Below are 12,715 nucleotides of genomic sequence, written 5' to 3'. Positions count from 1 at the left end.
GAAACATCCTACAGCACTCACCTCACTCTCAAATGCTTATCTAATATTAAACTTTTTTATGTTATTTCTCTCTCAAGAAAATATTAGTAATGTTTTATTGCTGCATACTCCATATGTAGACCAGTAATTATTAAATATTATATTCTTAATGCTTACCAAAAACAACTGAAAAGCCTTCTCACTTTCCTATAGCTTGCTTTTTTCTAGCCTCCAGTCAGCATACCAACAATATGCAGCTGATCACTGCTGTCCTGCTTAAAAACTCTGTTGTGATCTTCATATCCCAGTAGGGATGGGTTTGGCCCTAAGTTTATTCAAGACTTTTCCTCATTTTTCAAAATAGTTCCCAGTGTCTATACATCAAGACCTTCACCATGTCTGAACCTACTGTGTCACTTCCCTTCCCTGTGCTTTCTACACATACACCTCTGACGGTACTTGGTCAAACTCTGGTACAGTCTCTTGGTCAAATTTTCAACCCACTAGGAGACTATGAAAACTTTTTAAACAACTGCCCTTCTGACTAGCTGGAGATCTGTTATTGCTTTAAAGGAAAACAACCAAAAAGTAAGGGGAATAAATGGTGAAATTGTTCATAAAGAACAAAGGATAGGGGTTGGGGATTTAGCTCAGTGGTAGAGCGCTTGCCTAGGAAGCGCAAGGCCCTGGGTTCGGTCCCCAGCTCCGAAAAAAAAGAACCAAAAAAAAAAAAAAAAACCCAAAAAAAAAAAAAAAACCAAAAAACCTCCAACCTAAGGAAAATATCCATATGTCCTATCAAGTAATAAATAAATAACTTACTTTAGGAGTCCTAAAATACTATACTAGGTTCGTGTTAAAATCTTTTCCTCCAGTGCAGGCCCTGGGTAACTTTTTACCATTAACATATTTTAGGAAACTCTGATAATTACTAGTCTGAGATAGGAACTAGTATTTAGCCTTCAGCAATTGCTTGCAGGATTGGGAGTATAGCTCAAAGGTAGAACTCTGGTCTAGCATGCAAGAGGCCATAGGTTTGATGTCAAGCATCATAACGAGCCTGGTTTAACTGGGTTAATATCCAGCTGAAGGATAAAGTTAGATGAGTGAGGTTGGGCCTGAAAGAAGTGAATGAAAGAGAACTGAAAGGGGATTAAACCTTTAACTTTCTCAATTCTTTCCACTTTATATTTAGAAACTAGGCTGCAGACTTATGCACAAGAACTCTAACATTCTTCATGTCTACAAGTTTATAGGTATCATTATATTATTGATACCTTATAAAGTATACTTCTCGTCCCAGGCATGAAAATATTAAAGGAAAGCACACCAACGGGATAGTTTTATTTGTTTGTTTAGGGGGACTGTTTGCTGTTTTGAGACAGGGTCTCACTCTGTAGCTAGGTTGGTCTCATATTCATGCCAGTGTTCCTTTTGTCAGTGTCCAGAGTGCTGAAATTATAGGTGTGCACCAACAACACCTGATCCCAAATAGATATTTTCAAAAATATATTTTTTCAGAAAATAGTAAACAAATTTACATAAATCACTCACCATATAAAACATGTACAAAAAATAATTTAAAGCAGTTATACATTTTATGAATTTCATTTACATTTAGAATTTCTCCTTTCTGTAAATTCTATTTTAATTTGTATAAAGTCAAAGCAGTTATAAATATGAGATTTCACTATTTTCCTGAATGTGTATTTTAGTTTTCAAAAGTAACTGAAAATAATCTTCGTGAAAATACCTAGACTATGCAAAAATTATACACTCTTCACATAATTCATATAAACTTGTATTACCTTATAAAAGTTATAATATAGAAGCAGAGAATACTTGAGGAATCCGTTATTTTCTCCCAAGTTTTTTTTTTAAATCAACTAGAAATCTATAAAAATACAGGTAGTCACAAACCTACCTAGAGATTTCTATACAGGTTGTTCTTCATTTTGTGTCAAAACAGGTCTGACTAGAACAGACTGAGAAACATAACTCACAGTTCATAACTACATGGGCTCTAATTCAAAACAAAACTCTTGCTACTTATCATTTTTCTTCCTACTAACTCTTAATCTATATCCTTCAAACTAAAGCATCATTTTAACTTCAAGTCAGTGTTTTAAAACTTCAAATTCTACTTTTTAAAAACACATGGTTTTGTTGTGTAAGGCAGGCTGACATGAACGCGCTGCCTTCCTGTTGGATTACAGGTATGTACTGCCGCACTGCACACCTTTAGTCCAACACTCTGTAGGTGGAGACAGGCAGATCTTTTTGAGTTCTAAGACAGCCTAGGCCAGCAAAGGCTAATGAGACCAAATCTCAATTTCTAATAGAAAAACATGTTATTATTGGTCTTTAGAAGCATTATTTTGATTTCTAAACTTGGTGACATGTTTTTATTATGTAAAATACATAATTCTACATATTTAAGTTATACTATCCACTAACAAATGAGAGATTTCCTTCCACATTAATGAATTTTAAGTCCACTAACAAATCACTGGCTTATCAATAGACTTCTCAACATTAGTTAAAACTGTTTTACAAGGGTAACCTTGGGTCATGAGTGCAGCTAAGTGTTAGAGTACTTGCCTAGCACACAAGGGTAACATTGGGCTGAGTGTAGCCGAGGGTCAGAGTGCCGGCCTATCACAAGAATCCTTAGCCCATTTGACAGCACTGAAACCACAAAGGTATTATTTTTTAAAAAATCCTTCTTAAAAATATGTCAAGTACAAGTTGCACTTATATGAGTACACTTTACTATCTGAACCTTGGTACATGCTTAATTGATGTCTTTCTAGAGAATTATTATCACATTATTGAAGTTGTTAGGATTTTTTTTTTAATCCCTTTCAAGGTCGACATATATTTTGGAATTTCAAATTTCAGTGATTTTTGTTGTTTTTTGTTTTGCTTCTGTATTTAGGGATGGAAGGTGTGTGCAATGCTTTATCAAAAGCATATCAAATTACTCAGGAATTCTTAAGTCTTATGGGCCACATTAGAGCACAATGTATCTCTTGAGACTACTGACAAAGCAGTGTGAGGATGTCGATTTTCAAGTTAATATTCTAAGTAGAAATCGATTTTGCATCAGGAGTTTTAATAAAAGTCCTGCTCTGACCCCTTTAAAAACTTGGTTATCAATGTAAATTTGAAGTTAAAAACTTAAGAGTATATTCTGTAAATGGCACCAAATCACTGAATGGTGCCAAGAACGTGCCTCTAGGAGCACAACAAAATTAAAAAGGAAATCTTAATCTCAGCTAAATGGTCAAATGATATTTTTAGCACCTAGGAACTCAGGTAAAGCTAAAAAATCTGCAGTCTACTCGTGTTAACGTATTTAATTTGAAAACTGTCATTTCACTTTCCTGGGGTTTCCTGCGGCAGACACATAGCCTGGGAGTGGGGGATGGGAGGGAAAGAGGCTTTTTTCAACCCCCTAAAAGCTAAACATGTTTATTTTCAGAGGTGGACTCGGGTAGGAGGCAAACATCCACAAGGCCTACTACTGAGCCTTCGAGGACGGTGCCAACGGGGCTGCCGTCGCCGGTCACTGGCCTGGCGAACAGACGCCGCAGCCGCCCGCGCGGCGCCGACGACAGAGCCGGGCCGGGGGCGGGGGGCTCGCACGTGCCCGGCGGGGGCGGGGCGGCGAGCGGCGACCCCGGCTCCGGGAGGCGGGCGCGGCCGGGTCGGCCTCCCCCGCGGCCGGCTGGCAGCCAGCTGCGGTGGACGAAGGTGCGCGTCATGGAACCGATGGAGCCACACAGAGACGTCTAAGTCATGCAGGAGGCGCCCGGCCCCGGCCCGCTCCCGCCGCCCCGACCCCTCCTCTCATCCGACAGAAAGACAGACAAGAAGGGTTCCCGACCTGTCGTGCCCTGCATGTTCAGAGTCTGTCATGTTTGGTCAAGAACGGGGCGGGGCTGGAGGGCAGGTCTGGAGGCCGGCGGCGGGACGCGGGGAGGACCGCTGCGCCGCCTGCGGGCACCTGTTCCCGGCCGCCGCCGACAGGTGACGAAGTGGTAAAAACTCACGGTTACTAGTGAGCGACACAGACACAGACTTTCCAGTCTATTAACAACCACGCCAGAGAGATGGGGCTCTAACTGCAAAGACTGGGCAACGGCCCCGCGCTGCCGGCGCAGCCGCTCTAGTCTGTATTCGCCGCCGGAGGCTGAGGCGTGGGAGCCGGCGGGCGGCGTGCAGCGACGCGGGGATTTGGACAGTGGCCGTAACGGTGATTTCTCCTCACCAACATGGCGGCACCCGAAACAGGCGGCTCAGAAAATGGCGCCGGCCGCAACACCTTGCCCGGGACTAAAGGGCAAGTGAGATTCCTCCGCGAACCGCGGTCCTCCCCAGTCGGCTGGGGCTGAGCGCATTGGCCATTGGAGGAAACTGCCGTCAATCACCTCCAGGGGCGGGCTTTTAATACGCACACTGCGGCACGCTGTATGGCTGCGGAGGCAGCAATAATCTGATGGCTGGGAGGCCAGGGATGCGGTTCGGTGGCGCTTAGAGTTATATCGGGCGGGGCAGGCAACCCCGCTAGTCCTGCTATGTCCACTAGGTCCTCTGTGCCCTTTGGACTTCGGGACAATCACACTGTCCCCCTCCACCCCACCATCGTTACTGTGGGACAAAGAAAGGAACTCAGGACTGGCGGTTATCTTTGTAAAAGAAACCAAAAAAAACCTTTCTTTGTTGCCGAAAGAACTTGGAATCATCCTTAAGTCCTTAAACATGTGGCTGTTATCAGTCTCCGTAGTATAAGGAAGACTGCTTGACATGCAAATTTTTTTGATAATACTAAATTCACCCAATCATTTCTTGAGGATTTAAAATAGCTATTGAGGTCATTAAAATATGATCGTGTCTATTTGCATCTTAGATGTGGAATGCGTTCGAGTATTTCATAAGATCAAGACTGCATTTCTGTGTTGGGGATTTAGCTCAGTGGTAGAGTGCTTGCCTAGCAGGCGCAAGGCCCTGGGTTCGGTCCCCAGCTCCCAAAAAAAAAAAAAAAAAAAAAAAAAAAAAGACTGCATTTCTTCGTATGTCCGTGGCCTTCAGAAATAATCTTGAAATGCTGAGTAATGTATACTTAGTTCTGAAGGAAAGTTAATTGCTTTTTATTAAAATGATGAGCTTAAGTGTCCAATCTTCCTAAATACACGATGTCTTTTGTCTTTGAATGTTCTGATGTGTGAATAACATGCATTCAAAGAACAATTGTGATTAGATAAATGTGAAAAGAGAAAAATCAGCTTTTAGTTGAATGCAGCTCTTGACAAGACTTGAACCCAGTTTTTCAGCTGGTGGCCCATTATTTATAGGAAATTTTCAAAAGGCACATCTATTTTATCTAGAAAAGCAGTTTAGTTTCTGGAACTAAAATGTCAAGCCTTTTCATTTAATTAACCATTTGACTGAGAACGGTGAATAGCTGAAGTTATCCAAAGGCTTTTGGGGTGTAACAGCTGCTCTTCACAACCTCATTTTCCACTTAGGTATTAAAGTAGGGACTTAGGATTTGTATCTGAGTTTTTTTAAATAAAAAAAAAATCTTTGAACTGGTTCACATTTGAGTGTTTGATGTCTTTAAATTTGTCTGAAAGTTAAATGCACACCAAAATAAATTCTAGGCATTAGCTTAGTCTTTGAAAAACAACTTTTAAAGTGCTGCCTCGAGACAAAATTAAGATACTGACACACTTGAACGGTCCCATTGTTGGCTATTTAGGCCAACTGAAGAAACAAGGAAAGGATTCCCGGTGGTGTACTCTACCTGTAAACTTTGTATACTTGTAAACCCTCAAGGTGGGAAAGCAGCAGGTCTCATCTGATGAGCTCAAAGCAGCCAGACCGAGCCCCCCAGATGTCCCTAACAGGTTATCTTTTAAGGGCTACTACAGTCATTCCCAGCCAGAGATAAGAGAGTGGCCAGGCACTGCCCTACAAGGAAAAAAAAAAGTCCTACCCTTTCCTGAAGAGGAAATCTCAGTAATCCCTGAGCTCGTCACAGAAATCAGTTCCTGAGCATGAGAACCCACAAATCCCTGAACAGAAAAATTCATCAATCCCTGAACTCCCCTCAAACTTGGAAACCCAATCACCGTCAGACTGGAAAACTGGAAAGCTCCGCCCTCTAAGAAATCTGAAATCTGTTTCCAAAAAAGTTACAGCTTCTCCCTCTTATTCATATATCATTAATTATTCATGGAGTTGGACCGAATCCAAGGCCTTTCCCACACACATGGTCATTTGTCTGCTGGTCCACCTGGCTGATGTGGTACAATGCCCAGGCTAGCACCGATGTACTTCATTCCAGATCCTCCCTCAGAGACTCCAGGTTCTAGACCAGGTTTGTATTTATATTCCTGATAAAGGCTGCAAGGCTTTCCTACATGGCACCTACACCTTAGGTTGGCTATGTTGACAGACTGATACAGGTTTAGGTTGATTCTCAGGGTTTCCACGTTGTCCTTCTTCTCCCCAACTTTACACCTAACCTCCTTTTCTAAGTTCATTTTGTTTTTTTTCAGAGCTGAGACCTGAACCCAGGGCCTTGTGCTTGCCAGGCAAGCGCTCTACCACTGAGCTAAATCCCCAACCCATCTAAGTTCATTTTTTTGCAGAGTGCTTGTCCAGCATGCATGAGGCATGAAGCCACAAGCATGTTTAATTCCCTAGTGCTGGGGACCGTGGGGAGTTCATATTTTGTTATTTTGTCTTGTCTACTCTAACAGAAAACATATAGGAATCCTGGAAGACATGACTCAGCTTGCCAAAATGACATGTTGCAAACCACCAACTATATACTTCGACGTATATATACCTACATGCAATCAAAAGCATGCTAACATTTCCCCAAATAGAATAACAGTCCTATCCCTTCCCCTTCCTTTACTATAGTTCACACAATGAGATATTAATGGCTATGAGAGCATCTGCTAGACATCAAGGGAATGGGGAGAAAAATAGGAAAGAGATGGGGTAACGGGGAGAAAGTTCCTATTCAGTGACAGAGGTATACCTGGTGAAGATGTGAGGCAGTTTCATTGCCAAGTAAACACCATGGAAGTGTTGCAGAAATGTTAAGGTTTTGGGCCAGTCAAGGCAACCCTCAGTGCAACCCATGAGATATATGAAGCTGCTGCCAGTATAGCTTGACACGCTGCTTTAGGCTTATATACATATATACTGATTCAGAGTACAGCACGTCCGTAAAGCAGCGACACAGTCTTCTCACTGTGAAGCACCATGTTGCATGCATAACTGCCCACGCTGTGCTTTGGTACGATTAGCAGTGTGGTCACTTATTTTTCATGTCGGCATCATCACACAGGACTAATGTGTCTATTCTGGTGCTACGACAGCTACAATGTCACAAAGATGATAGGGTTTTCATCTTTTCATAAGCCTATGGGACCAGTCAATTCCGAAGTCTGTTGCTGATTAAAGTGCCATTACACAATACACAATTACACTAACACAAATACACGTGTTCCCAGTCTAACCGTGTGCTTACGGTTCGAGTTTTTTCTCTGCCCTTTGTCCCATTGTTCTAAGTTGATCTTGACGCTTTGGCTGGTGGGTGGACAAGTATTGCTGCCTGTGGTAGTGGTCGTTTCTGTTTAGTCATAGAACACGATTGTTTAGCCCCTACCTTGCCTAAGAAATTGTCCTTTCTAGACACCTTTTTACTTGACCTCATTGTATGGCTGGTATAACTCAATAATGGGTCTCCGTCACCCACCAGTCTTCCCTTTTTAATCTGTATTTATGAAAGCCTGTCATAGCCTCTAGTAGAAGCCTTCCTGCTTTGGAAATTGATTACTCTAGATCTAATGCCTTTGGACTAGGAATGGTTCTCCTCCAGCCCCTCTCCCTCCAGATTTGTTAAGAGAAATTTTGGCTTGCCATAGCTGATATGTTGTATTTGATTAATGTATAAAGTTGTAAGTTGATATGTTTCGTTCATATGCTTCATTGATTCTGGCAAAGTTTTAGGCTTTTTGAAAAGATATTTATCGGGGTTGGGGATTTAGCTCAGTGGTAGAGCCCTTGCCTAGGAAGTGCAAGGCCCTGGGTTCGGTCCCCAGCCCCGAAAAAAAGAACCAAAAAAAAAAAAGATATTTATCTTTGCCCTTCCTCAATCTTTCTCTTCTCAGCCTGTGATTTTCTTTTAGATTTATCTACTTTGTGTATGTGAGTACACTGTTGCTCTCTTCAGACACACCAGAAGACAGAATTGAATCCCATTACAGATGGTTGTAAGCCATTCTGTGGTAGCTGGGAATTGAACTCAGGACCTCTGGAATCGCTGTCTGTGCTCTTAACCTCTGAGCCATCCCTCCAGCCCCTTAGTCTATGATTTTTGATGTCAGGAGGAGGTGTTCCTGCCCTCTAGTGGTAGAAGCAGCTTAATGTCTGTTAATTGTAATTTACAACTGTCCTCCACAGCAAATAGTCTGATCACAATGACTATTGTGTTGAGATCGAAAGACTGCTCTAAAATCTGCAGCCGTGAGAAGGAAAGTCAATGGTTTTCTGGGACATCACAAGGGCCCATGAAAAGCGTCAACTCCTGTTTATACCCCAGACTCCCACCACGGTGAGAAATACAGCAGGCTTTGTTGGCAATTGGGGGACCTTCACGACAGTGGAACTGGCAAACGCTGGGGCAAAGTCTTCAAGAGGCTGTCATACCCTCTCATCATGCCAGACACTTCCTTTTCTCTCATTTTGTAAAATGTCATAAAACTTGACATTTTGAACTACACAAGCCAGCCGCAAGCCAGACGATTGTGTGCTAGTCACCATTACTGGTTTCCAGACTTTTCCACCACCCAAACAGAAACTGTAACCACTCTTCAGCATCTGCTATGCCCATCTTACTATCTCTATAAGTTAGAATACTATAGACATCTGTTGAGTCTGCATACCTCATTTATTGTTCTGGCTTATTTGAGTATGTGTGTGATGGTTGGAGACAGGCTTTCATGTAGCTCAGGCTGGCCTCAAACTTCCTATGTAGCCCAGGCTGACCTTCCTCTCTCTCTCTCTCACACTTATTTTATGTGTACAGATGTTTTGCTTGAATGTGTATCTGTGCACCACATGCACACCCAGGGCCTTCAGAAGTCAGAAAGGGCATCAGATCCCCTGGAACCCAGAGTACAGAAGCTTGTGAGCTGCCATGGGGGAGTGGAAATCCAACCTAAGTCCTCTGAAGAGCAGCCAGTGCTTGCAGTCACTGGGCTAAATCAATCTATCTATCTATCTATCTATCTATCTATCTATCTCTATATATCTATCTTTTATAATCTTTGAGAATACTAATTTCTTATGCATTTGCAAGCCAACTTTTACACCCTGCTCAATCTGATTTCCTTGTGTCTGCATATCTTTTATTATGAGCATTGATTTTTTATCATTTACTCTTAGTTTTTATTTTTATTTTTTTAGCAAAATTATTTCATTTATTCTGTGGACTTTTACTATGTAAATAGGCATGATTTATGTTAATTTATACATGATCTGAATTAAAGCTATGAAAGGCTTTAGGAAAACTTCCACTATTTCTGAAGCTCTTCAGGGCAGGCACAGACTTTCAAGACTTCTCTGCACACTTCCTCAGTGGGCCTGAACAGACACTGGCCAGACAGAGTAGACTCTTGGAGATGGAAGATCTGTTTAAAACAATCCATTCACTTGTTCAGTTTCAGGGTCCAAATCGATATCATAAAAACAGGGTCGCGTAGGGAGTCCAGGCACTGTGCTCATCGTTCCTACTAAAGGGTACAGGAAACCAGCCCCAACGCTGGCCCGGATGTCTCAGATGGGCAGAAAGAAGCCAGTAGGCACCCCTTTTTGCTCTGGGTTGTGTTTTGGCCATGCAGATGGGTAGATTCCCAAAGCCCTGCTTTGTGTAGATTTCTGCTTTGTTTTGTGCTTCAGGGAGCAATTCGATGTCATCGGCCCCGTAGATCTTCTGTGCAATAATCCTGATTTATCTTCAACTGAGAGCTTGAGGTCATAGAGGAGCTGGAAGCTGCTGGGGGCCTGTGAAGCTCTCTGGACAGCCTGAGCCAGGGCTAAGGCTCCCTGGCCCCCTTCTGCCCAGTGGGTGCACTTGACAGCATTGAAAGCCCCATGCTCTCTGGAGAGGCAGCCGATGAGGTCCAGCTCAGCATCAGTATCTGTCTTGAATGCATTCATGGCCACGACGACAGGCACTCCAAACATTTTAGCATTTTCTATCTGTTTCCTCAAGTTACTGAAGCCCTTTTCCACCAAGTCCAGGTCCTCTTCTGTGTAAGCCTTGGGAAGAGGCAGTCCAGCGGCCCCCGTGCATCTTAAGAGCCCTGACAGTGGCAACAAGAACCACCAGGTGAGGGGCTGGGGATTTAGCTCAGTGGTAGAGCGCTTACCTAGGAAGCACAAGGCCCTGGGTTCAGTCCCCAGCTCTGAAAAAAAGAACCAAAAAAAAAAAAAAAAAAAAAAAAAAAAAAGAACCACCAGGTGAGGCTGGAGACCAGAATACCAGCACTTGATGTTGAAGAACTTTTCCATTCCTATGTCCGCTCCGAATCCTGCTTCTGTCACTACAAAGCCCTCAGGGCCAACCAGCTTGAGTGCAATCCAGTCTGCAATGATGGAGGAATTCCCATGTGCAATGTTGGTGAAAGGCCCAGCGTGGACAAATACCGGCGTGCCCTCTAAGGTCTGCATGAGATTGGGCTTGATCACATCCTTCATGAGCACCGTCAGCGCCCCGCTCACGCCCAGGTCTTCACAGCTGATAGGCTCCCCTTTCTTATTGGACGCTACCACCATTTTGCCCAGTCTTGCTCTCATGTCTTCCAGAGAACTAGTGAGGGCCAGGACTGCCATGATTTCACTGGCCACAGAGATATCAAACTGGGCCGTGCGTGAGTGGCCTTTCTCGGTTGGAGCCTGTCCAATGGTGATCTTCCTCAGGAATCTATCGTTAGTATCCAGCACTCTCTGCCATGTTATGGTTTCTGGATCAATATCTAGTCTTGCAAATCTGTTTATCTCATCATCTGTCAGCGCAGCGGGGTCAGTCTTCTCGATGCCTAGCCTCCGTAACCTGTGGATTTGGATGTCAGAGAACTTTCTTACTCCATTTACTGAGGGTACCAGACGATTAAAGAGAGCCTTGTCTGTCTGGGTCAGCTCATGAAATATCCGAGCGTCAATAGCAGCAGCCACAAGGTTATTAGCGGCAGTGATGGCGTGGATGTCACCAGTGTGGTGGAGATTAAACTCTTCCATAAGAATGACCTGGGAATAGCCACCTCCTGCAGCGCCACCTTTTATCCCAAAGGTGGGGCCCTGAGAAGGCTGTTGCACACACGCAAAAACATTCTGATGCAGGTGGGCGCCGTGGGCTTGCACCAGCCCGATGGTGGTTGTGCTCTTCCCTTCTCCCAGGGGTGTTGGAGTAATTCCAGTCACCACAACATATTTCCCGTCTGGCCGATGCTTCAGGTGATCTAGTGCTGACAGTAAGACCTTGGCCTTTGTTTCTCCATACAATTCCACCTCCTCAGTGAGTAGCCCAATTTCTCGGGCCAGGTTACAGATGAGCTTGGGTTTGCAAGATCGTGATATAGCAATGTCACTTGGGACAGGCGTCTTGAGGTTCAGTTTGTTATACTGAACTGTCCACTTCCCTGGCTTAAATTTCTTCAGGAAGCATTGTGCGCTCTCTACTGTGCTCTGCATCAGTATTGCCACGGTCATGGGCCCCACGCCATCGGGCACAGGCGTGATAAAGCTCGCCTTCTCCTTGGCCTCGTCATATGCTACATCACCCACAATTTTCCTTCCACTTGGTTTTGTATCATCTGGAACACAATTGATCCCACAGTCTATGACCACAGCTCCAGGCTTGATCAACTCCCCTTTCACCATCTCAGGCTGTCCTGTTGCAACCACCAGAATGTCTCCTTTATTTACCTCCTTGTCCAGATCGGCAGTCTTGGAGTGGCAGGTGGTCACCGTGGCATTGTTCCACAGAAGCAGGTCGTGCATGGGTGCACCAACTATTTTACTTCGCCCGACCACCACCACCACGGTGTGCCTTCCTGCAATCTGCACTCCTGTCTCTTTGATGAGTTCCAAGCATCCTTTGGGTGTGCACAGAATGAAGCAGTCGTTTAGATCACCTCTGGCAAGCTTCCCGGCATTGATGCTCGTCAACCCGTCCACATCCTTCTCAGGGGCAATGGCATTGATGACTACCTCTGTGTTAATGGAATTCTCTGAGTCTAAAGGCAGCTGCACCATGAATCCGTGCACAGTGGCATCCTCATTCAGGGAGATGATGTATTTTAACACCTCCGACTCTGTGGAAGTTCTTGGTAATTTAATGTGAGTGGCTTTGATCCCAATCTCTTCAGCAGCCTTCAGCTTCACATTTATATAAAGATTGGAATCATCTCTGTCGCCAACCTGCAGGATTGCCAGGCCAGGGGTGAAGCCAGGTACCTGCTCCTGCATCTGAGTAAACTGGGTCTTCAGTAGATTCCTGATTTGCGCGGAGACCACTTTTCCATTCAGGATTCCCGCTGGTGCCATGGCCTTAGCTAGTCTGCGACCCACGAAGAACACCAGCAAAATTCAGGTTCCAGTCCCTCCGTGCGCTTACCGGACAGCACAACCCACGTGCTCAGGGATCTCC

At 44.1% G+C, this 12,715-nt stretch overlaps 2 protein-coding genes across 3 annotated transcripts in view; both read right to left on the bottom strand.

Moving 5' to 3' along the window:
- Zc3h6 (zinc finger CCCH type containing 6) overlaps positions 1-4,319 on the bottom strand; it is a 51,872-nt gene extending 47,553 nt beyond the window's left edge. The window contains exon 1 of one of the 2 annotated variants that reach the window (XM_087652125.1): positions 3,869-4,319. In XM_087652125.1, the coding sequence (XP_087508251.1) occupies positions 3,869-3,900 (32 nt within the window). In that variant the 5' untranslated portion in view covers positions 3,901-4,319. 2 annotated transcript variants of the gene reach the window in all.
- Positions 4,320-9,468: 5,149 nt separating this feature from the next.
- Positions 9,469-12,699, bottom strand: Mthfd1-ps1 (methylenetetrahydrofolate dehydrogenase, cyclohydrolase and formyltetrahydrofolate synthetase 1, pseudogene 1). The gene is given in 5 exon segments (XM_087654952.1): positions 9,469-9,892; positions 9,894-10,014; positions 10,017-10,348; positions 10,350-10,402; positions 10,534-12,699. Coding segments are annotated over 5 exon segments (2,778 nt in total). The 5' UTR covers positions 12,613-12,699; the 3' UTR covers positions 9,469-9,699.
- Positions 12,700-12,715: the final 16 nt, after the last annotated feature.

Source organism: Rattus norvegicus, chromosome 3, assembly GCF_021556685.1.
Source record: "Rattus norvegicus strain SHRSP/BbbUtx chromosome 3, alternate assembly SHRSP_T2T, whole genome shotgun sequence".
In the NCBI taxonomy this organism is placed as follows: Eukaryota; Metazoa; Chordata; class Mammalia; order Rodentia; family Muridae; genus Rattus; species Rattus norvegicus.
This window is presented reverse-complemented; position numbering and strand designations above follow the sequence as displayed.